General features: G+C 37.0%; 2 protein-coding genes across 2 annotated transcripts in view; one reads left to right on the top strand and one right to left on the bottom strand.

The window, feature by feature from the left end:
* IFT80 (intraflagellar transport 80) overlaps nucleotides 1–12,062 on the bottom strand; it is a 48,130-nt gene extending 36,068 nt beyond the window's left edge. The window contains exons 1-3 of the mRNA XM_088530465.1: nucleotides 11,835–12,062; nucleotides 3,471–3,581; nucleotides 1,106–1,174 (exon numbers count right to left, since the gene is read on the bottom strand). Coding sequence (XP_088386591.1) covers nucleotides 1,106–1,174; nucleotides 3,471–3,581; nucleotides 11,835–11,982 — 328 coding nt within the window. The 5' untranslated portion in view covers nucleotides 11,983–12,062. The remainder of the gene's footprint in view (nucleotides 1–1,105; nucleotides 1,175–3,470; nucleotides 3,582–11,834) is intronic.
* A 5,075-nt stretch (nucleotides 12,063–17,137) lies between these two features.
* The window catches only part of SMC4 (structural maintenance of chromosomes 4), a 37,378-nt gene continuing 26,544 nt past the window's right edge, over nucleotides 17,138–27,971 (top strand). Inside the window, exons 1-5 of the mRNA XM_088530452.1 lie at nucleotides 17,138–17,181; nucleotides 18,037–18,232; nucleotides 19,372–19,550; nucleotides 20,199–20,390; nucleotides 22,141–22,317. Coding sequence (XP_088386578.1) covers nucleotides 18,103–18,232; nucleotides 19,372–19,550; nucleotides 20,199–20,390; nucleotides 22,141–22,317 — 678 coding nt within the window. The 5' untranslated portion in view covers nucleotides 17,138–17,181; nucleotides 18,037–18,102. The remainder of the gene's footprint in view (nucleotides 17,182–18,036; nucleotides 18,233–19,371; nucleotides 19,551–20,198; nucleotides 20,391–22,140; nucleotides 22,318–27,971) is intronic.

The following is a 27,971-nucleotide window of genomic DNA, read 5'->3' as shown; positions in this document are numbered from 1 at the left end:
AAATGTGCTTTTCTTGATAATATTTATCTTGTTAAAAAATTAAACTAAACAGTTTTCCAATATACTTACAACACCAAAAACTCTCTTAGAGGAGGGATCAATTATAACCACTTCAGCCAAAAAGTAAATGTTTCAAAACCTCTAATAGGAAAACTGGAAGCTGTAGCAAAATTTATTTTGTGTTCTTAACAACTGCTACTTCAACTGTTACTTCAATTGGTGCTTACAATTGTTACTTATTACAGTAATAAAAATAAGATAAATATTTTATCAGTTTCCTTATACGTTGCCAATTGATCTAGCCCAAGCCAGAACAAAATGCAAATAGCCCCGGAAAAACGTGTATGAGTTGTAGTTAACACATCAGCATGAGGAGGAGATAATTGTGCTTTATCCTGAAAAAAAAAAATCATCTGATGAAAAATTCTTAATAGATGTGGTAATTTAGAAGCAGGCTAAACAGATACTATCAGCTGTTTTTTAGCTGAGAAGCTCCTCCTTTGAAAACACTGACTATCTCCTTTAAAGGTGGGTAGAGGAAATAAGTGTTATTGTAGTAAGACATAGAGTTACATGATAAATATTATATTTTAAATATAACAACTATAATTTTTCTCTAATGGTAAGAGTGATTAAATCAGCAATAATAATAGCCAATATTAGATAAGAATGGAATATAACTTCTGGGAGTGTATAATGACCTTCCGTAGGCCCACAGAAACACAGTGGAAGCAATAAATGTACTAGAAGGCATTTTGTTTTTTTCTTCTACTGATTTTACAATCTAATAATACTTTTTTTTTTTTTCCTGGCCAAGCACTCTTATTTAAAAAGAGGCATTTTCAGTGTGGTTTTGACAATTTAATGAGAACCCAGCAGTTCAGGTAACAAAGCCGACAAACTTCTACCTGCCAACATAAAGACAAAGCTCGGGTTTCTACTGAATTCCACTATGGTTTTATCTTTAATTTGAGCGAGCTGATCTAGGCTCGCTTAAATCCTTAAGTAAACCATTACTGCTACATTTAGGGTCTATTATTTCAATATATTTTTATATACCAAAAATAAAAATTGTTCTAACTGAAATTTAAAAAAATTAGCTTACCTTGCTGAGCTAAAGTGGATCTCAGCATTCCACTTTTAGACCAAATTTTCACTTGACCATCTTCACCAACTGTAAATAGAAAGTTATAGAAATCATCAATTTATAAGCCATAAAAGATCTACTAATTATAGCAACTGTAAATGAAGGGTATTTTTTTAGGAAATATTTAAAGTTAAAATATTTTTATTTAAAACACCAGGTCATTCTACTGCTAAACACTGTTTAGGTATGCTTCCTAACAAGGAAAAAGATAATATTTTAAGGAAAAAATATTTAAGACTGTTATCAACAAGCCTTTACCTCTCCTGAAACTCCCAATAGTCTTCTTGTCTGAAGCTGCTCCTGAAGAGAGATCCAACACTATTTAGGCACCCCAAGCTTTCTATTTTCTACCCAGCATTACTAGTTCACTTCATCTACTTACAATTCAATGGCCCAGAAACTGATGAAATGAGTCTCTTGGGTGTCCAAAGAGAACATGTATTAAACTGGACATTTCACAGTTGCTAAATTGTGAAAATGAAGTGAACTGAAGGCTCCATTCAGAAAGCTAATATTTTATAATGTAATTTCATGTTACCAAGAAACTTGGTTAATTTATTAAAGATTAAGTTGTTATACACTATACAGAAAAGTTAGCTACATGTACATAAGTAATACGGATCTCTTAATATGCCATCGTATATAAAGAGTATTTAAAGCTCCTAAATTCAGCTAATTGGTAAAAAGGTTCACCAGTACTCTTAATATCATTTACCTTTCTGGAGGTAATTTACTTACCAGATTTCAATTTTTATGTATTGCAAATTAAGCTTTAAAAATTGAAAAAGCATAACCAAAACAATTTAAAAGATCCTATTTGAGCACACACATCTTCATACTGCTAAGATAGAACTTCAAAGAGTATTTTAACTGATACCCTCAATGATTCCTTATTCCTCCAAGCACAGTTGCAGTGTAAGAGTAGTAGATCTTCTCAGAGCACACGGTTTGGATATGGTGATGAATTCACATATTTCCCCATAAGGATCATGGAGTCTTTCCAAAAGAAGATTGAAAAAGCAATTTTGATTTTCTTCTTTGGAGAAGTTCCTGAAGCAAATCTCTCTTTAAAAAGAACCCTCTGGGATTTAAGAGGAACATGCCAGTTCCTTCAAGCAGCATTTTAGAGTCAGACCGAGTCTGGAGACAAGCAGATCCAAAATTATCTTCAGTACTTCTGGACTAAGTTGGAATTTGTCCAAAGAAATCAGCTGTGCTAGATCAACAGGAGGCTGCATAAAATCCTGACACCACCAGAAATTCCACTCAGGAGAAGTCTATCGCAGGAAATGCAATTAGCTTCTCTTTAACATCGAGATAGACGTTTCTGACAGAAATGCCAAAAGCAACTAATTACCAGAAGATTTAGGACAAAAAGACACGTAGTGATACAGACGCGGGAAGATCCCCTTCCCAGCCCTGTCGGAGAACAGGATTAGTTAGCAGCTGGATTTGCACCAGCCAAATAATCAAGAAGCACTGGCACATCCAACGTGCTCCTGAGGCCTCAGCAAACTCTGGTGGCCAAAAAAATCCAGTGTCATGTGTGAGGATATTGAAGTACAGACCTAGCAATCATTTTTGTAACAGATGAGGGGTGAAAAAAGAATTCCCTTAAATATTGTCCTTTAAGGAATACAAGTACCTACAGAAACATTTTGATATTAAAAATATTTATTTTTCAGTAAATAGGGTAACTTTTAAGAAATAGGATTACTAAAAAAAAGATAAATATTTTTACTAGCTTTAATACAGATTAAAATAATAATTAAAAATCAGAGAATATTCTTCTTAAACAGCTTTGATCAAATATCATAAAATTAACCTCTTTTAGATAAGATGATTATACATGCATTTCTAACAGGAATATTAAAAAATGGAGTTATAAATTATAATCAACTATTTATATTGGGGATTTTGTGTTTTCATTCCTCCTTTCTTGCATGAAAATTTAAAGCTCGGGCAGTGCAAGAACACTTAACACACTGTTTTACCCCTTCAAAATCAATATAGTTACAAGATATGAAGTCTGGGTCTACACCTTTTAAATATATGTCAAGGATTTACTTTTAAGATGATTTTCTCCAAAACATTCTATGGCATTTATCCCCCAAAGTACTTCATAAATATTACTGAAGTTAGTTATGTTTCATAAATTGTGCTTAATACTCCGCTTGTGTACCCTTCCATTCTTTCAGTGCATAGTGTACGTCAAGTCAACTTTCTGTATTAAAAAAAAATGTTTAAAAAGCCAAAAGGTTGTATTTTGAAAGAGCTGTTCTGCTATTTTCATTTTCAAAGCACTAGGTTGGAGTATGCTTACCTGTAACCAGTGCTGTTCCTTCGTAATTCCATCGTCCTGCTAGCACGGCCCCGCAGTGCGCCTCTACGCTCTTCTCTAGTCTTCCTGATCTTGAAATCAGGTGGAACTTCCCTAAACAAAAGTTCAGGTGAGAAAGAGAGTATTATATTATTCACAACTATGGCAAGCCCAAACAATCCATCTCTTGCAGAAGGACAATACTTGTAATTCAACTGCCATGCTGGATTTATTTTTCCTTTTGGCACATATAATCTTTATTTTGCCCATACATTTTACTTCTATTCCTCTAAGTGTTCACACCTTTTCCTGGGGACACAACTCCTCAGCGTTACTCCACTGTCTGGAAGGTAACACACACGAGGTTTTATGCACTGTACCTCACTTCAGAAGAGTCCCCATGTTTTCTTTCTTAAGTTCTAAAAAATCACTCCCCACCAAAAGGGTAACACAAAAGCTAGCACAATCTGAGCACCACCGAGCGCCTTGCTCCGAGGAAGTGTTACAGTTTGCATGATGGGGCTGTTGTGGAAATTCATAGAGGCCAAAAACAAAGCTATTAATGAGTTCAACAGAAGCAGGAGGAAGTCTTTCTTTCCAAATGAGGGATGTTGCTTAAACTCAGGAAGATCAAATTTTAACCAGACCAAAAAGCAGACAAAGGAAACATGCAGAACAACTGCATGGCTTGGAATAGCTTGGTGATTCAAATTAACTACTTTTAAATTTAAAACTCTTAAAAATATATATGTGATCTAATCTGCAAGGCAGTGAGCTAATGTAAGTAATTTTCAGAGCGACCAGAATCCTTGGAAATAAGCAGTACCTCACACTGTGTGTGTGCAAATGCTCCCATCACTTCGGATGGGACATTTTTTTTTTTTATTGAGAACACACTGCATACGACTCTCTTGCTTGAGGATATGACTGAGACTGGGCATACTGGTTTAAATAGCAGTATCCCAAGCAGCAGCATACTGGAGCGAAGGAAAAGCATATTTTCACTTACCAAAGGAACTCATAAGTGTTTGCAGTCCTTATGAGAGGATTATTTTTTTTAATCATAGGCCTTGCAAACAAGCATGAAGGAGACTGATTTTCACAGGCTAAGCCACCTTCTCTTTACCTCCTATCAGGAGGAATTAGGCAGCATAGAGAGACACTGAGATACCTCAGATGGACCTAGTGGCACGTGAACTACATAAAAATACTGTATCCAGGAAGCTTGAGAGAGAAGCAGAAACTAAAAATACTTTTATTTAAGTAAAGAAACATATTACCTAAACAAGGATGCATGTGCAGGTGACAAAGGAGTTAATTATGAGCTACACAGAAGGTAAAATGCAGTACACCTTCAAACTACATGCACATCAACATCACAGTAGCCAAGATGGTAACGGTTAAGGGTTAAGAAGCATGAAACAACTTCTATTATGTTTTGTCTTCTTCCCAGGTTAAATTTGGCATATTTCAAAGAAAATAAAAATAAAACACAACAACAACAACAAAATCTGGTAGACTGGTTATTTAGTCAATTCTTAAGATTTTTGAAGTTTTCAGTATTGGGTCTTCTGAATTTTAAAATTTTCATACATTATTCTACTTTCCAGTCTTCTATAGATTCTCTCTCAGCTCTAAGACACTTGTCTTTGTTATTTTGATCTCAACGTATCTTGCACATACATTGTCTGACCTAGCCTTATTGAATCCTCAAGTACTTCCCTCCTATTAGCTTCTGTTTTGGATATAGCAGGGCCCCGCTTTGCTGAATAAGAGAGGAATATCACTGTTACTATAGTCTGATTTTGAAAGTGGCCTTTATTTTCTGTCTTCTGAAGAACTAAAAGATATTTTTGCCATGTGTAAGAACTAAGAAAGTGTAAGAACTTAATGGTTTGCAACTCTGTCCATAGTAGATGGGGGCCTAGTCTGATTTCTTAACTGGAAAACTGTTTGCATTTTTGATAGGCAGCTTACACAGCTGTAACTGATTTCTGTATAATTGTTTTTAACTAAGGGTCATGTTGTTAGATGATACAATATGGCCTTATTCCAAATGTCACCCTTAATTAGAGAGTCGTGGAATTAAGTTTTACAGAAACATTTATCATTAAGATGATGTGTGGAGTATTCTCACGTTACTGGATAAAACCAAATTGTTTGCACACAACAAAATTGTCAAAGACACATCAGACACACACTGTGAGATCTTCATAAAAGTCATTACTTCGTTTCAATCCCACACTCATTCATAATGACCCTAATAATAACAGTAAACAAGTTTTAGAATAACTGTATGTCATTCACATTAAATACTACAGATGCAGAGTCTAAACAGGTAAGGAGAAAAATCCAGAGATAAAAATCTAACCAGACCACAAACTAAGTTACATATCTGTTATATAATATACAATGTACAGGGTAGTTGATGCATGCCTATTGCCATCTCAGGGTTTTGTTTTGTTCTTTTGTAGTCACAGAAATTTGAAATATTCTTTGAATAAGCAATAGATTTTTTCATAGTACAAGAAATCAACAATTGCCCATTAAAAATTAGTTTTGTTGGATGTTCAAAAATCAAAACAAGATTTTTTTTTCTAACATTATTCTCAAGGTAAAACCAACAACTGAATTCATAGGAATTCTTCAGCTGATGCTATCTTCCTGGACAAGAATGTCAAAATGGCCTGCTATGGCTTTAAATTAATATTTTAAAAACATATATTTTTATTTTATCTGATGATCTGTCTTATTCAATGCTTGGTTTAAAAGAAGCTTGTTCATTCTTTAGCCAAGACCTTTTCCCACTGCAGACTTCTCAAAGTCTTTTTAATCACAGAACTATTTTCTAAGAATACATAATATTCCATGGCATTTTAAATATATTTAAACCCTTGTTTTCACTGCCCCAGGTGGAATCAGGAGACCTCAACCTTATTGTAAGCAAACCTCTCAATCTGACACACAAAAGGAAAAATAAGTTAAAATGAAAGTTTAAGTCACATTACCAGGATCACAGCGGGAGTACAGGATAAAATCTTGCTATACTAGGAAACATTCAACACATTTAACAATGTTTTGCATCCTTTCCCATTCTAGAAGCTCCAGTCTGCATCCTTTCCCATTCTACAAACTTCTACTTTATTCACGAGGCAGCTTCCAAATACTGAAGCACAGTAAACTCCAGCCTAGCCAGGAAGAATATTTTTTCATATAAGAGCAAGTTCCTCTCAGGCACTAAGACATAAGACATCCAGAAAAACGGGTTCATGCATTTAAATACTTTCTCGTTATACTTAATGCCTAATAGGGCCAAATCAAGCTTTCATGGATACCATCTTTATTTCTGTAATTCCTTTACATTTCCAACACAGCAATAACAGTCAAATGACACGACTCGTTAGATTGTGTGTTTTCACAGGACACACACACACAGACAACTTGCTCCAAAACCAAAGTTTCAGTGAATCACTCTGTCTTCTTCTGTTCTTCAACTTAAACCTCGGCTTGCAGAGCCTCTAAAATTATAACTTATTGCATTCTCATATATACTTAAGGGAAAATGTTACCTATACATTTGGAAAAGCCAGAAGTAAAGCAACTGTAACCTTACTTTAAACCTCAGACCTGCAAAATACTGGTCCTTTCTTTTTATTAAGTCCTGAAACCAGAAGCTGTTCTCAAGCTTAAAGTGACTCTCCAGTCCTGGAAGAATTTCAAGTGGGAGATTAGCAGCCTATTCAAATACAGAACATAAAACATGTATGTTTTGCTCATTAGCTTTCATAGACTCTTAAATGCTGACCTAATGTAAAACTAGCAATAACATAGAAAGTTGAAAAAAAAGAGGTTTATTCACTTATAAGTTTGTGCTTATTAAGCACTTCAAAACTGAACATTTTATTTACTTTTGTAAAAAAAGGCAGCAGCAACATCAGGATGAAGTAAAAGAACATATCCCACAAGAGAGATGCAACTCAGAAGAAAACCCAAGAGGATTAAATTTACATTTGCTCTAATTTCACAAACATCTGGAGTTCAACCAGGAATTAATGCAACCCTGGAAAGACATTATACTCAATTTCCATTGGATTCAGCAAATTTCCAGGAATCCTTATCACAGAGATGAATTGGCTGTTGCAGGAAAATTGCAGGCTTGGCCTATTATATAAGCAACAATTAAGCAAAATTTTAACTTGAAAGTGTTTTAAAAACAGTAATAAAGAAAGAAAATTTGTTTGTGAGTGTATACTCACAATGCAGTAAGTCACTTACACGTGCATCAAAAAAAAAAAAATCTCTGCAATATAAGACCCCTCTATCAATAACACTATCTTGCACTAGGACACTAGGAGACAAAAATCTCTGAAATTTCGCTATTAAATTTTATCTTAATTTATTCTTTCATAAATTAGATTAGTACTTCTTTTTACTTCAATTTCACAATAACAACAGCAACCAATTATCATTTGTTGGTAAATACATCTCATGAGCAGCTTTTCATAAAATAAATGTTTAGACTGAAGTCACCAATGCTATGAGCTGATCCCTTGACAGTAGTGACAGTTACTACTCTGAACTACACTACAAGACAGGAGATAAAGTACTAACTGGAGCAAGACAAAAAGTGAAAATCTCATTGCTGTGAATTAATTGTGGCAAAAAAAGAAAAAAAACTCATTGCATGGATTACAGCAAACCTAACCAAGAAGGGACTTCTGCTGAATCTTTTCCTCCACTTAGGGCAAATACAACAACTCTTCTCTGTGTGAACATAACTACATGATCGTTTATATTTTTAATATATTTTTATTCATTAAAAAATCAAATGGAAAAGACAGTATTTCTGCTGACCTTGCTCATACTACTTCTTGTAGTGGAAATCATTAGCTAGACTCCTGCGATGACAAATTTAGATTAAACAACACAGGCTTGTTTAAAAAAGTCCTAGCAAATGAGAAATTAGAAGCGCATGAAAACAAAGCTCTTCCCAAGAAAAATACAGGTTGACATTAAACCTCATTTTAGAATCTGCTGGTTGCACACTACTAGAATCTGCAGCAGAGTGAAAAAGCCAGAACCCCTGCCTTTCAGCCTCTGCCCTTGAATCAGATCACTTAGACAAATCTAACATTTATCAGTTAATGAATACTCTTGCACAGGTCCTAACGAATCCCAAACAAGCTTCTGGGATCTGTTTCTACATGGTGCTGTTCAGGAACCCTTATTCCCAAGTTATTGCTCTATTTTTCAGTTTTCCCTTAATCCACTTTTAGAAGAGCAAACATTTGTATCTACTAGACATTATACTTCAGAATCAAATTCTAATCTACATTTGCACCAGGTTTCACACGCAGATGGAATAAAAGTATTTCAGAGCACACAGCTTCTACAACGTTCTTATTTGAGCACTCTAGAAAAAAAACAAAAACCAACCAAAAAAGATGTTCAGCCTCTCTCTACACATCTATGAACATGATCCATTTTCTTTACGTATCTTAGTGATATAAAAAGAACAGATAATGAGGGAGAAAAATACAGTACAGTTTTAAGTCATCTTTTTCATTAAGGTAGTAGTAGCCCATATACATTTCTTCAACTGTCAGAATTCAACTGTCAAAATATTATTCAAGCAGAATATATTAGTAATATTATTAAAAAAGGAAAGCCGACAGAATAAATTAATAGAAGACCTGATTGAGTACAGTTGCCATGCCATGTTACTACATGTAATTCAGATATTTACAAAAACTTTGAGAAAGAAAAAGAAGAGTGGAAAAAAGGGTTTAGAGCACATATTCAATTACAGAAATCCCTGCATCCCATGCCTATCACTCTGGAAAGAAAAGGAAAAAACCCACGCTCAAGGACAGACCTCTGCCCCGTTAACATCACTTATTGACTTTTGGGAGAAAGACTTTGTTTAGGTTACACAAATAATTAGTATGGAACTATATGTATGTACTATTATTAACTGACATGAATGAATCTTCCTTTCAGGTTTTCACTGTAAGAGCTCTATGGGTAGTGTATCATTAGCCTCAGCTGCCTAAAATCCACAGCAAAATTCAGCATGAGGTATTGCAGAAGTTATGATCCCACTTGGTCAAACTTCTCTCCTCATCTTTCCTCGCCATGTGTATCTAGGAAGTTATAGAGAGCCAGTCTTCTAACACTGGCCAAAAGATGTCCTGCTTTTGTTCCATGAGTTCAGTGCATTTATTCCTTGGGAAGTACGGAATACCCTGAAGAAATCTTGGCCTCTGTAGCCTTTCTAATTTTTAAGTGCAACTGTTGCCAGTAGTTAGTGAAAAAGACAAAGTTTCATTCAAGGAAAGAATTTTTCCTACCTTATTCAAATACATATTATATCTCTCCCTTTACACAGAAAACCATGCTGGATGCATCAGCTCTAGTCTGCTAACGCCAGGTAACAAACCTTCTGTTCCCAATCAAGCTCACAGTGAAGCTAGCCAAAAGTCTTCAGTAAGTTCCCCTCACCAAAGAAAACATATGAGAGCTACAAATTCAGGGTTCTGGCCAAAGCATGGGCAGAAGTTAGCTGGGAAACGTTCATCAGTCCCATTAAAAACACCAGTAAGTCCCCATGAAGACCATCAGTAATTCATGGGCAGATGGCCACTATTCTCCTGATGGAAACTCTCTTCCACAATTGCTTGTGATTCTTGCTGTTCTGCCTGAAAAAAATATCCCAGCAGAGATTTACAGCAGCATCTTGCTTGCAGTTCAGTGCTGAGGAAGTCCCACCACCACCTGTGTGGAAATACAGCTTTGCCACCAATATCTTTGTCTCTGACAAAAGACCATCAGCCAAGTTTAAAGCGTTTATACGTTACTCACTTCTTCGTGGCGCATACTTGTCACCTCTTAGCAACCTAGCTGAATCGACTTGCCCTGAAACCTTACACAGCATTTTCAATTGAAAAAGACAGGTATAAAAAGTTAGGATGTGTGTAAAGACTGTGCAACTTCATCACGCAAGTCACAGATCTCTTCCAAGGCACTTGGATGCCAAGTTCCTGGATGTAGCACTTGGAAATACCAGAAATCACTCATGAACTACCATGCCATTCTCCTCAGCAGGCTTTAGTCTGTGAATTACCAGGCAGGCAGTCCCCAATTATACCAAAGACTTGTTTCTTAATAGAACTTTTATTTCAACACAATTTTATAAAAGGAGATTATGTAAAACAGCAGATTTTGGAGTGGATCAAACTCTTCCAGGTTTCAAACTTAATATGAGCAGGAAGAAACACTCATTTGAAATAGATTTGCAACTTCGTAAATTCTTGCTTAGAGAAATAAAAAACAGGGTCAGAGAAGAGTTTTTTTAAAGTTATTTTTCATATTTGGTTCAAACAATCAAGAAGAAAAGCATCCAAGTCCCTTAATTAAAGAAGAAAAGGGATGAGGGAAGGAAAGGATGGAGAAATCCAACACAGGAAGTTCCCGGTGGCATTGAACATTGTTTTAAGTTACAGTACTAAAGAAAGGAGACAAACTATGATGTGAATTGTATGGAGGGCTTCATAACAAACATAATTGTTTGACTGCAGTGAAACTAGCTAGCTAAGAATTATTCACTGATTTGAGGATAAGCGTGTATGTGCCTTCACACACGAAAAAAACTGGAAGTTGGACAAATTTGATGTCTAGTCTCTTAGAGGAGAAAAAAAAGCAATCCATAAAATCATTCTCCTACAAACCAGAATCCACAAACAGGAATACAGGAACTACTATATAAGAATATGCTAGCATTAGTATACTAACAGCTAGTATAACGGACCAAACAGCTGTATACTGAACATGAATAGTCAATATTCTGGACATGCAGTCTAGCCTTCTATCCCTCACGACCAGACCAAGAGCCTTCACGAAGAGCTCCAGAGCTCCACAGAAGACAGACATAAGATACCCTGGTCACATTTTGGCCACAGATAGCTGGAAATCGGATCAATTGCTTAACCATGATGTTTAATATCAATCTCACCAGCTTGGTCATCTTCAGTTTCAGTAACTTAAAGTGATTTGGTATCTACATAGATATTTAAAGCTACCAGCTTATGAACTAGAGAAATTTGAAATAAGAACTACCAAATGCTAAAAATTGATCCTATGCAAAAAATCTCTCTGCTGGCAGAAATATGTTTGATAATGTTGTATTACAGAAAACTATAATAATTATGTATGAATTTTACAACAGCTATTCACTTTACATGAGTGCAACTGGTCTATAGGTATCTGAACTTGCTTTACTGCAGATTATCTAATTGCAGATAATTTCTCAGGTATTGAGTGACATATCATAAAGTGGTATGAACTGATAAGCACTTCTAATCAACTTACCATCAGAACTTGTAAGAACAAAGCTCTCTGCATAGGACTGCTTTTTTCCACCAATACTTCTGGGAAACCAGTGAAGATCTATGGGATAAATATCATCTGGGAGTTTCACCACTTGAACCGTCTCACTAGTTAACAGGTTCCACTTCATGATTTGGTGATCATCACTGCAGGAATATAACTCATCAGCTGTAGTCCATCCCACGCAGCTAACTAAATCCTTATGTATAATTAAATTAAGGAAATCTTAAAGCTTTAGTTATTAAAAATAAACATGAAATACCTAGGCTGTACAAAACTGAAGAAATAGTATGGCAAGACTATTTTTATAAGGTTATTAAGAAGGTTAAGGAAGATTATTTTATGTAAAATATTTTCTATAGAAAAAAAATGAGTCTTTACACTTTCTTCGCTCTTCTGTGTTGAGCAGAGCTGGTAGAAATTCTGAATGAAGCAGAAAATTAGACTGAAACTATACCATGTAGAAATAGCATTCCTATTATAAGGCATATTTATTGAAACATTGGGTTGCACCTGTAAAGGGGTTTTGGTGCACAAGGCAACTGCAAACTGCTCAACCATCATTCAAATTGGCTTATGCTGGCTTATGTGAAGAGTTTATATGTGAGGTTATGATTAATATCTAATTTACTTAGAAAAATTACAATTCTGTTTATAGCCTCTGTGTGTGTCTTACTGCATAAATTAGATAAATCAATACTCCTGTTTACTATGTGAGAAAGCATTTAACTTATCACTACAAATAGTAAAGGAAAAACCCCAAAACTTTCCAGCAAAATGCTGACAGCTTCTGCAAGGTACTGACACCAGTGGTTTCAAATTAGGTTGATAAAAGCAGGGAACACTGGATCTTGCAATGGGAATGTTCATCATCTCCAGAAATGTTACCTTTAAAAGATTCACTTGAATAATAAGGTTAAAAAAAAAGAAGCACATGCAATTTGCAAATATTTTACTGTAACATTTATGGCGTAAAGAAAACCTTTCTAATAAAAAGGCCATGGAGATGTGACATGCTGTCCTAAGGATTATGTTGAGAGAAAGGATATGTTTTGGTTCCTTTAAAAGTGAAGTCTTCAGTCTCATTTTGGTTGTTCAGATGGAGCATTAAAAAAGATGGTTTAGGTATAACTGTATTAAAACAAAACAAACACATATATAAGTAGCTAAAATTAAAAAGGAAGATACCAATACCAAAATTAAGTGTTTAAATACATAATATTTTATTTGTACCATGGCAAAATAATCATCAAAACTGACCCAAATTTTAAGGGGATTCTCCTTGGACAGTACAAAAACACTGGATGAGCTGAAGAGCAAATAATGCACAGCAGCATTTTGATGAAACATTATAGGTCGAACCACTGAACCACTCTTATGCTTTCAGATTGTCATGAAGGTAGCTGGGAAAAACTTGGAAACACAAACTTTTCAAAAACCTTCATGCCTGAGCAGAGAATTATAAGAAAATTTAGAGAAAAGAGCTATGCTCTCAAAATAATCCCATGTGACCAAACGATGATCTTACTCTTCCACGCACAATTACTTGGAAGCGTCCCTGATGTTTTACTGTAACATTGTAATTCCATAAGATGTTCAGCTGGGTCCCACCCTCTCATTCTCTTTGGTAACAGCAGAAGCTTTTGTGAATCTGTGCCTAGACAGGAGAGACACTGATCCAGGTTAAAACCCTTTATTTCCTCCGGGGTATGAAGGACCGAAAGCAAAATGAGAGAGTGGGACCATACTCTGAAGAGAGCATCATGACACACAGTGTCACCTTCTGATTTTCTGGAATTTCTTCAGCACAAAAACAACTATGTGTTACTATGAGGAATTTAAGAGGGCCCAAAGGATAAAATATGCTATTTGCAATCCTACTTTCCATTCATTCTGATAAAATGCACACAACAGGCATTTTTAAATACTTGAACAACTTCTATATTTGCAAGTCTCACTGCTTTCTCCTACCCTTATTTTAAAAGTGTGTGATGACATAAACATTAAGGCATTTAAAAAGGATTTAGTTTACACTGAACTTTCAAAGCGGCCCTTGAATCATGTTTTTTATTTCTAGGTGGTGCTAACGGTGGTGTTCAGCACCTGCATTGCTGCTCCACACACACTATCACCAATTGGAAACACCAACCAGATATGAGGCTAGTCTTTACACCAGAAATTTTAGAAACAAAAATCCTCCACAAACATAACCCTAAGGTTGTATATAGCAAAGAAAAAATGCAGAGTGAGACAGAATTACATATGTCTTCTTCAGTTTAATACAGGTAGCGCTCCAGCTTAACAGAATATCTCACATTTACCTGATTGCACGGACTTTACTTACCCACTTCTGCTTTCTGCGCATGTCATATGTAAACCCACCTTTTCAGAGGCTACTTGGGATATTTTTATTGCTTACTTTTCCTTCAGCATTTGAGCAGGCACACTGCCACTGTCAGCTTCCAGTTTCCATTCCCACTACGTAGACAGCCAGGCATTCCCACACAAACTCTGTGTTCTTTTATTTCCAAAAACCAGAATTTTGTAACAGATGTTTGAAAAACAGAGTATTCAGCAGGCTTTACATGTACACGAGGAAAAGGAAGGCTCACCCTTGTTTTATGTATTAAAACAGGCGGATTTGCACAGGGATACGGGGGCACCTGTTGACACCAGCGGGTCAGCTTGGAGAGCAGTTCTCAGTCCAGGCGTTCGGATGGCTACTCGTCCCGGAGCCTGACACCGTCCCATCAGCTGGGGACCCTGCTGAAAGCAACAACACAAGATGCCATGATAAGGAGGAGGCCAAAAGCCGCTGCTCCCTCTCAAACGAGGCGTTTTGGCTTGGCTTCCCGTCAGCCGCAAACTCCATTTTGTCCCGCTTTTTTTTCCACTACAATCCCACGTATTTTCCCTCCTCGCGGAGAAGTTCTGGGTCAGAGGAGAGAGGAGCGCAAGTGAGGCGGGAGATTGAGCAAGGCTGTGCGAGGCGGAGGGGAAAACTGGGCTGCGGGAGGAGGATGAGGAGGAGGACGAGGACGTACATGGCGCTTCCTCCGGGGAGGACCCGACCGGGCGGCCGAGCCGCCTCCCCGGGGCGATGCCGCGGCTCCCCCCAGCAGAGCGGCGTTTCGGGAGGGTTTCGCGGGGGCCGTTTTTGCCTCACCCGCTGCGCCGCTGACTCAGCCCTGCCGCCCCCTCTCGCCCTTTACCTGTGGCGGCGGGAAGGAGGCAGCGACCGCCGCTGCCCGCAGAGCCCCAACGGCCGCTGCTCCGCAGCCCTCGCTGGTGCCCGGCCAAGCGGCTCCGTCTCTATAGCTACTTCCCGCGAGACTTCTTCTTCTTCTTCTTCCTCCCCCCTTCTCCTCCTCCTCGTCCCACCGCCACCTCACGCGCCCTCCCCGAGCCAGGTGACACGACTCCATGGCGTCACCGCAACGCCCGCCAGTTCGCGCCGCTCCGGAAGCGGGCGCTGCTTTTTATTAATTATTTAACAGCATTTTCATTATTTTTTTCACTTTTTTAATATAAAAAATGGAAAGCGGCGGCGCTGGTCCCCCATCACCTCTCCGCCCGTCGCCCAGCAACCGAGCGCCGCCCCCTGACCTATTTCTATTAAACTAAAAGAAAATAATTAAAAAATCTTTCTCCCCGGACACATGCTCCATAGCCAAAAACAAGCAAAGAAGGAAAGAACCAAAGCGACCTCCCCCGCAGAGCCTGCTCCGCTCCCCCTCAAGCAAAGGGGGTTATTTCGCTTTATTTTATTTATATAACCCCCTCCCCGCCCCGCCGGCACACTAACGGAAAACAAGATGGCGCCTCCTTCGCCTCCTCCCCGCGTTCAAACCCGCGGGCGGCCGGCCCCCTCCCTTCCCAGCATGCCCCGCGCCTTTCTAACGAATTTCGGTTCGAGTTCGCCGTTTGGGCGCCATTTTCGAGTGTGGAAGCCGCCAAAGCCGCGGCGGGCGCCGGCATCTCCGCTGCCTCCGTCGCCGCCGCGCAGCCCGACCGCGGCCGGGCGCTGCCCGCCGCCCTCGCAGGTACCGGCTGCGCTGTGCGCGGGGGGCGGCTCGGCGGGGCGCCGCTTTTGGGGCAGAGCCGCCGGCAATTTGCCGGAGGGCAGGTGGAGCCGGGGCGGCGGCTTCGCAGAGAGGAGGCGGCGGCGGTAAGGGGGAAGAAGAGGCTTCTTTCGCCGTCAGCGGAGCCGCCGTCGGGCAGGTCTCCCGGCGGCGAGTTTTCCCCGTGCGGAGGATGCTGTTGCGGGGCGGGTGGCGCGCTTTTTGCCCCGTGTTTTATTCTTTCCCCCTCTTCCTGAGCGGGCAAAAAGGCGGCGGTGGCGGCAGCCCCTTGTCCCGGGTGGCTACCGAGGAGCACCCGCCGGTCCCCTTCCTTTCCCCCGCCGGCGGGGCGCAGCTCCCGGCCCCGCGGGTGTCGGCGGATACGTACGAGCAGCGGCGGGGAAGGGAGCGGAGAGCGGCTCTTCCCTCGTCCCTTCTAGCACCTACGGGTGGACCGACCTCCGGAGGGCAAATAATGCGTTTTACTTCCCCAATATGTTTTCCCATGCACCCGAAATAACGGGGGCCCGGTTTTAATCTGTTTACGACGCAAGGATTCTGCTTAACTAACTTTGCCTCCTCCCTTTATGCTGGCAGCGGGCAAGCGAAAGCCCAAGAAAGTCTTGAAAAAAGCTTTTTTAGATCGCCACAAAGTTGCTGTAGGGTCACTTAGAATGACGGTTTCATAAGAATTGACTTTAAAAAAAAAAAGAAAAAAAAACCCTACGGTAGTTCACTGACATCGGCTGTCGCTATCACGTCTGAACAGCTTTTAATAAGGGAGCCCTTCTGCCCGGCTCGCTTTCCCCCGAGCCCTCGACAGAAACGGCGCTTGGCAGGAGATCATTGAGAGATGCTTTTAGCGAACACCTCCGAGCTGCCTCGGAGCAAGGGCTGGACACGAATACGTTAAGTTGAGCAGAGTCTGTAGCCAACTGATCTCTCCCGCTTTCAAAGCTGAGGTCAAGTAGCTCTGCTTGTTCGTTTTGGAAAGGGGTTGGTAAGGTAAATAGGTCTATATTGCACAACTCTGAGTAGAGAAGCTTTGCGGAGGGGGAAAAAAAAAAAAAGAAATCTGGTGCTTTGAGAGACTGTAATTGTCCGAGACAGCCATTGTGGAACACTTCTTAACCGGGACATAGGCTGAAATTGCCTTAAAACGAGTTCTCTCTCGCATTTCCCCCCTCCCCCATTGTCCCAAATGAAGGACTCTCATGAGAGTGTGGGTTGGGGGTAGGTCTGAAAACGTCAAATGATTGGCACCAATTGTAAGATGACTTTCTAACCACGTCAGTTTTTTTATCTTGTGAGAAGTAAACTTTCTCATGTCTGTTTTTCTCCAAACTGAATTCGCCACTTGCTGCACTTTCAGCTCTTTGAGGAGAGCTTCCCTCCTGCAGTTGCCTTGCTTTGCCTTTTCTCATCATGGTTTGCTTTATATTTATATATATATATTTTTTGGGGGGGAGGAGGGGGGTTGCTGTGTTTAAGTGTCAGCTGATGGACTTTTATAATGTTTTGTTCTTGATCAGATAACTTTAACATCAGAACTAGATTAAGGTATTTTGTTTCACTTACTCTGTTAAATGTTGAATGCTAACAGTAGTGGTTGTGTTATATTTTGTAAAGTGAAGGTATTGATCCAAACTGCTTCAGAGTTGAGACTTTACTTGAATTATGCTTTTTTTTTCTTAATAATCGATGTGGAGTGTTAAAAGTAAAATGTGTGTCAGGTTTGAAAGGTGTGTGTAAAGCATGCTTCCAGAGCCATATGGCTACTCAGTTTGTTACTGCAAATATGTCTTTAACTCTTTTGCCCCCAGCATCACAGTTGCTTTCTCTGATTGAAGTAATGGCATTGAGTATGGTTGTATGAATTTTCAGTAGGTAGATTCATGCTGTTTCTACAGATTAGGGTAGGTCTGTCGGTTTGGGGGGAATGGTCTCAAATCTATTGTTGTGAGGCTAAGCTTTAGTTTTGTTCCAAACTCAAAGTTTTGTCTTCAAAATACATCTTGACTTTGGTTTCAAAATCAGTCAAACATCTGGATGTTCATGTAGGTATTTTCCTCAGGGGATTGCAGCTCGATACTTAGATCACGGGGTTTTCTTGTTTGTGTTAGCAAAGGAGATAGATCCCTTCACTAGTTTGATTGCTTGGAGTTGAAGGGGAACAGCCAACAGAAATCATGCCAAGCAAGAGCACCAAAACCTCTACAGCAGCCCAGATGAAAGGCACAAAGCCCTTAGAGGACTCCACCAGTGACATGGATGTGGACAAGGGTGGTGACAGACAGAGTGCTGAAGTACCTCCACAAGGTAGGTTTGTGTCTTATGATTCTGGTGGCATGCAAACGTGATACTAGGGCCTCTGGATTAATGGCGTTGTGTTGAATTTGCAAGCTGTTCCAAATACCCTGCCCTTTCTCTTCTAGAAAGGGATATTGAAAGCCTTGGCTCTTGGCAGGTTTAAATTGTTTTTAAAATGGTAAGGAGGGCTTGCAAAGAGTTAAAGTGTTTGGACCAGTGCTTTAGTACAAGTGCAAAAGCAGTTGGTAGACTTTCTTCTAATAAATCTTATATTTCATATTCCTGATCTGTAACACTGTACTTAAGATTTTGGTACAACAGAAGGATTTTTCGAATCTATGCACAGCCAACGGTATGGGATTTCTTGGAATGGAATAAATTTCAAGTTTATTTACTTAACTCTTAAAATGATTTGACTTTCTTTTTCATAAAGCAGTGTATGTTTTTTTCCTTTTTGAGTTGAGTTTTTTTCTGGAGTTGTCTGGGAAGGCTGAAGTTAGTGTATTTTTAGATAGCCAGATATGCAATTATTAAAGCAAGGTGTTTGACAAATGGATTAATATGTTGAAATTGGTGACAAGCTACTGTCTATTTGAAGAAAGAGTTGCTAGTAACTGCTGAAAAGCTGCTTTGCTTATAACTAGCTGATATCCAGGGGGCCAGTTTGTTTTCGTAACAAACTTCCTGTCTTTGCAGAGTAGTTGTGCTGTCATTACAGCTTTCAGAGCATTGTGCAGCGATCCCCAGATCTTGCAGTGACTTGTGAGCACGCTTGAAATGTGGCTTTGCACTTATTAATTAAAAAGACTTTGCCTGTTTCAGATTTGTAGGCTTATTGTGACGGTTGTAGCTATTGTAATTGCAGAGTGCCTATTAAAGAGTGTTAGAATAAGAATTGCATAATGAAAGAACAAACCCAGTAGTGAATCGATGGGGCATCTTTAAGTATCTACTACTGAAAGATTCAACTCATGACAAGAAGATTGCTAACTTCACTTTGTTCATTTTAATAATTTTGAACAAAAGTATGTATTTGATTCGTGTAGAAATAATGTTATCTTTTGAATTAAACATCTTAAAAGGTGGCTAGCAATTGAAAACTTACAGTTGGCTTTTTGTTTCTGTTTTTTTTTTTTGATGTCTTTTAGAAGCCTCAAATGAGGTAGTTGATAATCGAAGTTTAGAAGAGATTTTGAGTAGCATCTCTCCTCCCCCACCACCAGCAATGACCAATGAACCTGGTGCTCCTCGTCTCATGATAACTCATATTGTAAATCAGAACTTCAAATCCTATGCAGGGGAGCAAACTTTGGGACCTTTTCATAAGGTATCTCTCTTTTACTTTAAGTATTTTCTAAATGGAGGTAAGACTTTGTTGTATGTTAATATTCCTTACTGTATTTTCACATAAGCTTAGTTCAAAATAACTGAAAAATATTTCTTTCAGAATTCCTTCGTAGTGATATTCTATGTTTTAATTATTGGACAGTAGAGAAAACATTTAAGTGTAATCTTATGATACTGTGCAACTAATTTATCAGAAAGTCTTTTAAAAAGCACCTTTTTTTTTTTCTTTTTTGTTTGCTAGAGAATTTTTAGGGGTTCTGCAAAATAAGAATATTTTTTAGGGCCCACAGGAGACTTAAGAGGGTAATCGTGAAACTTTCTTTGCAAACATACTTGCTAAATGCAATACTGTTTTGAATTAACAATTTAAAATTCATAAAGCTGAACTAAGTTGAGGTATTTTGTTGGGTGTGTTTTTTTTTCTTTTTTGTTGTTTTCTTTTTTTTTTTTTCTTTTTTTATGGGCTGTGCTGCTTTACCTTTGGCAGTAAAAAGTAAGCTATCAAAGACTCTGTATTTTCCTATACTAGAAATAATTGTATTTTAAGCTGTCCACAGATGAAATGGGTGATGCATACTAGCTAGGATCTATTTCAATTTGAATATCATTGTTTTTCTTTTTTATGCAGCGTTTTTCATGTATTATTGGGCCAAATGGCAGTGGAAAATCCAATGTCATTGATTCAATGCTTTTTGTCTTTGGGTATCGGGCACAAAAAATCAGATCCAAAAAACTGTCTGTGCTTATCCATAATTCTGAGGAACATACGGACATCCAGAGTTGTTCTGTGGAAGTCCACTTCCAAAAGATCATTGACAAGGTATGTATTCTTCTATTTGGAACAGTGGAGAGTTTTATTTTAATTTTCAAGTTGTTTGAAAGTTAACATTTTATTATTTCAGTTCAGTGTAGAGAAAACTTCATAGCCTGAGTACTTTACCTTTGGAGTGTAAACATCAACTTGGTGTTAATTAGCTTTAAGCTTCTTCTATCAAGTGGTGTAGTTCTTAAAATATCAGTAAGGATTCTTTTCTGTTTTCTGCAAGACTGATAACTGGTACATGTGTATTTTAAAAGTATTTAGAAATATCGAATAATCATTTTAGCAAGAAATCCTTTCAGAGTTCTGTCTTTTTTGTTTTACCTTAAGTGTATGAGTTTTTAGGGATTTTGTTAATTTCAGTAATATTTTTTGTAAGTGGACATGTTATAGGTTCTTAATCTATATTGCTGGTATTATAAATTTAAGAAATAAAAACTATTTAAGCAAAACTTTTTGAGCCAATTAACATTTTAAATTATCCCAATGTACACTTAGAAAAATACAAAATGAATCAGCATGCTTACACTTGTGTGCCATAAAGTACTTGCAATTTTTAACATAGATTTTTTAATAGAAAATTCTAGACCTCACCTGATATCACTAAGTATTTTTGAACCTGATGTTTCGTTTGAAAGAAAAGAAGTGTTGGCAAATGAAAAAATCCTGATTTTTTTTTTGTCACTTTATGTACTAGTAAAAACTGCTGTACAGTTTTGTTGATTTATTGTGATTATAGGGCAAGCTCTTTTTTTTTTTTTTTTTGCTTTAAATGTTTAATTTTTGTACACATTTATTTTGACTGAAATTAGGGGTTAGTCAAAAAAAAGGGAAATCTATTGGGTTTCAAGATTTTTAATTAAATGACAATATTTAGGCTTTGACAAAAAAAATTTTTTCTTTGTACACCACTCCTACTTTTTTCTTGTACCCTAATTAATCAGATTCAATAATTAGTAAATTTACTTATTTTTTTTCACTTGACTTCTTATTAGTACCCAGCAGCTAACTTTATGATGTGATACAACTCCTGAATATAATAGATATCAAGTTAATTATGCTCGTAGGGGTTAATTTGGGAGAATGGTAGGCCAGTTTAAGTTGTTAAAAGAAGCATGAATCAATTTTAATATTTTAAAGTATAGTACCAGCTGTATTTTATTTGCTGCACTTGAAGTAAGTCTAAGAGTTTTTGAAGGTGTTGATGTCACATTTGCCACATCTTTATTTAATGCTTTGCTTTTATATCTCCTACAGTTTCTTTAGGACCATATAGCTAAAAGTAGTCTTTTTCTAGCACTATAAAAAAGGAGTTTAAAAATGCAGACAGTAGTTAAGTCTTTCAGGACTTCCTAATGTAAAATTTAAAGGTTAGAATAGCACAGGCACTTAGCATTTGAAGTAAGCCTTTTCTTTTGTAATTTGAAACAGTAGTGAAGAGAACAAATTAGATATTTTTAAAGCAATAGCTTGTATTAGAGATGGGAAAGACATTAAATGAGACCATTAATTTTAAACAATTTAAAGTATTTTCAGTCTGGTTTTCAAGTTTTCTTTTTTTCCTTTTTTTTTTTTTTTTTTTCCCTCCTTGGTAAAGTATACAGCTGCAGGAGTTCCCATTTTTACTGGACCCTAGAGTGCAGTTGACTTAAAAGCTGAACTTGATAGCATTTCTATGCTTAATTGTGAAATATGAAATAAACCTGAGAAATACTAATTGTTTTTCTGGCTTTGTTTTTCCTCAAAACAGGAAGGAGATGATTATGAAGTCATTCCTGATAGTAATTTCTGTGTATCTAGAACTGCTTACAGAGATAACTCTTCTGTCTATCATATTAATGGAAAGAAAAAGACTTTCAAAGATGTTGGTATTCTTCTCCGAAGCCATGGAATTGATCTGGACCATAACAGATTCTTAATTTTACAGGTAGGTATATGAATGAATGGAATTTTAAGGAAAAAAATACATTGAATCACATCAATAGTTATGTAAAATACTGTTTAGGTTTTGAGTCTTGGTATTTGAGCCCTTAAAGTACTCTAGCAGCACATCATGGTTTGCATGCTCTAGTAAAGATGCGAATCATTATTTGCTGCTTTAGAAATTTAAGGAAGAGAAACAGTTGAAGCTACTACTTACACATTTTTTTCTGCTATTAAATTGTGTTCCTGACATGTGGATGGATAGAAGAGTTGTGATGCTTGTTCCGCCCTAGCAGCACGTAAATATTGGTGTAGTAAAATAAACCATAAACCCCAATATTATTGTGCTGCTTAAGCGTGGCAGAGATTCAACAACTTGCTTATACCAGATAAAAGTGCATCAATATATAAATCTTAATGATTCTGCTTTTTTTATCTACAGTTTCATACAGAGATGTATTTTTATTTGTTTTTTTCTATAGAAATATGTATATATTGAAATTAAGCTTTTGGAAAAATGGAATGCATGAAAAACATGAAGTGTATGTTTTTTGTGCCTTTAACTACTGCAGAGGCTTCAAGGAATGGCTAAATTTAAGTGTTTCAGGAAAAAAGTAGTAAAACTACAGCTTACAACTGATATTGTATAATAAAAATAACATTAATTTAAAAAGAATAAAGAATTTGTCAATAGCATTTAAATCCACATTTGGGTTCAAAATTGTAAGGCTTGCTACATACATTTTTTTACTTACAAGGCAGCCTAACGAGAAGCATACTAATATTTGAATTTAAAATTATAATGGAGAACTTCGGCATGTGCCAAAACGAATTATTTAAAATGTTGAGCTAAAGTATTTGATGAGAATATTTAAATATTAATTAAATTGAGTAAACATGCACGTACCTGTAACTTTTTCACTACTATTGCTAACAGGTCCAGAAATTTCTCTGGAGGATCACAGCCTAGAAAATTGGTGAACATGGGAAACATTTCAAGGTCTAAAAGTTTTGAATACAGATTATTTTAGGTCTGTTTTTGTCAAAGGAGCTTCCAGTTCCCCTCTACAAAAAAAAAGAAAAAAAAATCTAGATAAGTTGGTCTGTTTGCTTCACTTCCTCAAGCCTTCTCGTGCAGTCCTTTTTTTACAGTTACACCCACAAAAAGAGGATATATCTGCTTTGAAATCAGTATGCTAATTTATTATTCCCTCTTAACACTTTATTCCTGTGTCTTGTGTTTTAGGCAGGAAACAAATACCTCCAGCAAAACAGATCTTTTTGTGCCTTCCCTCCCACCCCCACCCCAGAGTTGCTCTTCAAAAGTAGCAGTTTAGGTCGATTTCTAAAAGGGAAAGAGTGCAGAGTCAAAGATTGATCTAGGCAGAAATTATAATACAGAAGTATCTCAAGCTTAGTGTTAGGGTATTCTCTTTTCTCACTGGAAAGAGGAAAAGAAATTGGAAAATTGGAAAGAAGGAAAGGAAATTGTGAGTTTTGTGAGGAAGTACAGCCAACCTTTTCCAAGTGTGACTTGTTTTCTTCTCCTGGTACTTCCAAGAATGCTAGTTATCAATGGAACATACCTATTCCTAAAAGCTAGAGTTTCTTGTTCTTCACCTGTAACATGAGAAGAGGGGGATGTGTAAGCAATATTAAGGCATAAAGTAATAGTTCCCACCATTTTTTCTTTCTACTAGATGTTTTGTGGGTAAAGTATTAGCAAGAACTACAGAGGAAAGTGCTGAGATTTCTGTTTCCTCAGACTTTTTGACAGCGGCAAAGTCTTTCCCCTTTGTACATAGTCTATGGGTGTGTGTGTTTTGTTTGTTTGTTTTTTGTTAAGGGGATTCTATTGATTATGCGATACAAAAAGGCGTAGTTGCCAGCGGGGAGTTGTGGCCTTGTTTTCCACATAAATGCAGAAGAACTTCAAAGCCCAAACACTAAGAACTGTAGTTAGAACTTAGTGAGACCATGTCAGAAGACTAAGCCTATGTACTGCTACCACAAGGATTGTCCCTTTCTTCCCTGTAGTGTCTTTCAAATTAAGTTATTTCATTGGGAAATATGTGACAGTTCTACATAACTTATCATTTTCTTTTGCTGTGGCGAATCTAAACTTAGTCTGTTCTAGTTTGATAGCAAGTCAGAATAATTTAACATTTAAAATAAGCCGTACCTTTCTGATTTTTACTATGCCAGTAGGCTATGATTGAAATACTACATTTTTATTATAGACTTGAGGTAAGTACCTTAATGATTATGAAATACTCTTTCAATCTGTGACAGAATATTCATTAATATAAATGAAAAAGATGCAAGAGAAGATATCTTACCTAGAATAACAAATCCTCTAGTTGCTTGGTTAGTCTCCTACTAGCAAAGTTAGCATTATTCAATGGAAAATACTTGCTTTTCAGAAGACTGTTTTCTGGTTTTGGTTTCTTTCCCTCTCCCCACTCCTCCCACCATTTTTCCAGTCTTTCTATGAGCTAGCATATTTCAGTCATAGAATGTCATAGAATAAAGTTTGAAAAATTATATCAGACTGAATTTTTCAGAAGTTTGGTAGGTCATGGTATAGGTTGTTCTATGGGTTGCCTCTCCGAGCATATTTTAAATTGGAATAATGAATTGAATAGCATTACAAAGAACTCTTAGGGGTGAGAATAGATGATTAGACTAAAGTAATTGAAAGTGAAAATCTTGTTCAAAAATGGTTTTGGTTACTAAAGCATATTACCAGTACTGAACAGGAGAAAGACTTCACTTCAGTTACCTGCAAGTTTTAATGCTACATGCTTTATGTTTTTTATAAATTGCTATGTGCTTTTAGCACTTCAGAAATATATGGCTGTTCAGTGCATAGTTGTGAGTTTGACAAAGGCAGAAACTGCAATTAAAAAAAAAAAGAAGAAAAAAAAAAGGCAATTTACCACTTAGAAAAAAATAGCAGCAAGATGCTGGATTTTGCTGCAGTGCTTAGTACACTATACTTTTCTTATCCTATCTCCCACACTTATTACCTCAACTTTCCTAACTTGTGTATCTGTAAATAACAAATTTATACTCGTTTAGCTTTTTTGACTGCCTTGAAACATTGGTACAGAGATCTTGTGTGGTTCTGTGTTCTGACCATGCTGGGCAAAGCTCAGAAGGTAAGTGTGTTTGCTCTTGCTCAGTAGCGATTTCTCCAAACAGATTAACTTTGAGGCCAGAAAGATGTCATGTCTTCTCTATTTTAGCTGATTTGGCTCTAAGGGACTATCAAATAAATAGGGAGAACTTGAAGGAATGTCAGTTATGGATATCCTTAGGGTAGGCACGTCTAGGGAGCAATGCATATTGCCTGGACTTTAAGTATTAGCAGCACTTACTGAAATTGGCTTTCATTTTCTCACTTACCTCAAAATACAAACCTTTAAAAAGGACAGTTTCATAGGCAACTCCCATTCAGATACTTTGCAGATTAAGGTTATCGAAAAAGTAATAAAGTGTCCAAGATTTTGAATACAATATCTGCTAAAAGACAGTACTACAAACTATTTCTATGAGTTGTAAAAATAACTTCAGAACCTTTTTTCAAATAGATAGTTTTTTAAAAAATCTTGTTGTATTAGAGCATTGTATCACTTAAATATGTTTGACAGTTTAATTAAAATATTCCTATGTAACCTTAAGCAAGTAAAAACAGCTACAATTATTTTTTTATATACGTACATACTCATAGATCTATATATATATATATTTAACTGACTGGAACAGCATTTTGTAATGTGCTAGTAAGTCTTACCCTATGGCAAGATTATGTTGCCAGAAGGTTCAGTCAAGTTTTTCACCTGCTGCTTGTGGAAATAATGAGAGTTGCTCTTCTAATATATGGAAGAGGAAATGAGGGGGAGCTGATTTTCTTGGCTCTTTGAGATAAGCTAGAAGTTCCCAGTTGTTGAGCTGTGCTTCCCTAATGAGGCACAACCATATTAGAGCTAAAGCACTGAGTGGAGCACAAGCTCTACTGTGATTATAAATGGAGATGTACCCTGCCAAAATTGGTGGTGGAGAGGTTTGTTATAGAAAGGTCAAGGACAACTGAGCTGTATGGTAGGAAGAATTAAAACAGGTGTGATTAAAAAAAAGAAGACTGTTCAAGTAACATATCATGTAAAAATAAAAGGTTTGCACTAATTTATAGAATACAAAACTCATTGATGCTCTCCAGTTTTTAAGCTTCATGCAGTAATGAATACAGAGCAACATCAGATATACTAATGCCACTAGATGTGCAGTTTCAAAATTCATTCTGTCATTGGAAAATATATACTGACCTCGTTCAGATATTTGGACAATTTATGATTATTGTTTTGTTAATTCTAACACTAACATTGTAATCAATGCCTTTAAGGGTAATTAATGCTTTTAATGCCATTTGAAAAATAGGGAAGTAGGGAAGGAGAAGATAATTACTTTTTACTAGAAAAGTGAATTCTGAGTGATTTACAATGAAATAGTTTGCATAGAATGTATCAGTAATGTTAAAGCAGTCCTACTTTATACATGGAGTTTGACAGTGACTGCCAGAATGACTCTAGATTTGCACTCAATTCATATTCTTGTACTAAATGAAAGAATGTCCTTAAGAAAGCTTCTAAAATTAGACAGATGTGCAAACAGCTTGACAAAGGCTACTTTTAAATTATTTCCAGAATGCAGAATAGTAGTTTTGTGCTAACAACTGAATGTTGTATAACAGGCTAGTCCTAATTTTTTTCCTCATCTTTGGACAGTTGTGGTCTTATAAATTTGTGTATGTGTGTTATTACTTTCTTTATTTTGCACCTAGCTTAACACTTTCCTTGGAAGGCACAGCATAAAGCTGAGTATTTTTGATACTTGCTCCCCTCCCCCATATTTGCCAGCTGGTAAAATGAGGGATAGAAATGAGATATGAGTGCAAGCATTAAGTAAAAGCAGCAATAACATGGAATTGTGACTTGTATGAACTATATTATAGTGTGTCTTGTAGAAGTAAGATTACAATAATATTGGTTATTTGTATATATAGTTTTCAAGGTCTAGTACTATGTAGAATTAGCATTCATAGTCATGTTCTACATGGAGAGAAGATTATGGGCATGCTATTAAATTAAAGTTGAATTGGACACTACTTCTATGGAGAATTCGAAAGGGATTCAAATTTATCACTTGTTTTTGCTGTTATTTACTGTATTACTGCTTAAAAAGTGAATAGTATCATTTTGATGAAGCAAAAGATGCTAAGTGTGAGCACTGTCCTGCTAGTGCAAGAAAAGTGAAAAATGGAAAAGGGGTTGATACAGCTGAGGTAGCATAGCGAAATGGAAAGATTTCTTGTGTTGCTGCTTAGTGAGTTATATAAAGTAGAATTGTAGTCTTAGTGTCTTTATAAGAAGAAGAAGAAATTAATTACATAAACATTTCAAAGCAGGCAGGGTCAGATGCAGAAACAAAGAATTAGGCAATTTCCAAGCTAGTTTTTATGAAATGACAGGTTGATATCCATTGCTACTTCTCCTCTGATTTCAATCCTAATTTACTTTTGCAGCAGTTAGTTGTCACTAAGTTTACAGAATTAGAACTCTATAAAAAAAAGAGCTTGAATCTTACAGTTAGTGTTAG

The sequence above is a fragment of the Tinamus guttatus genome, unplaced genomic scaffold (assembly GCF_059628265.1).
Source record: "Tinamus guttatus ecotype Peru unplaced genomic scaffold, ASM5962826v1 Tinamus_guttatus_pri_ptg000376l, whole genome shotgun sequence".
In the NCBI taxonomy this organism is placed as follows: domain Eukaryota; kingdom Metazoa; phylum Chordata; class Aves; order Tinamiformes; family Tinamidae; genus Tinamus; species Tinamus guttatus.
The sequence above is the reverse complement of the archived record's forward strand: the minus strand, read 5'-3'. Positions and strand labels throughout refer to the sequence as shown.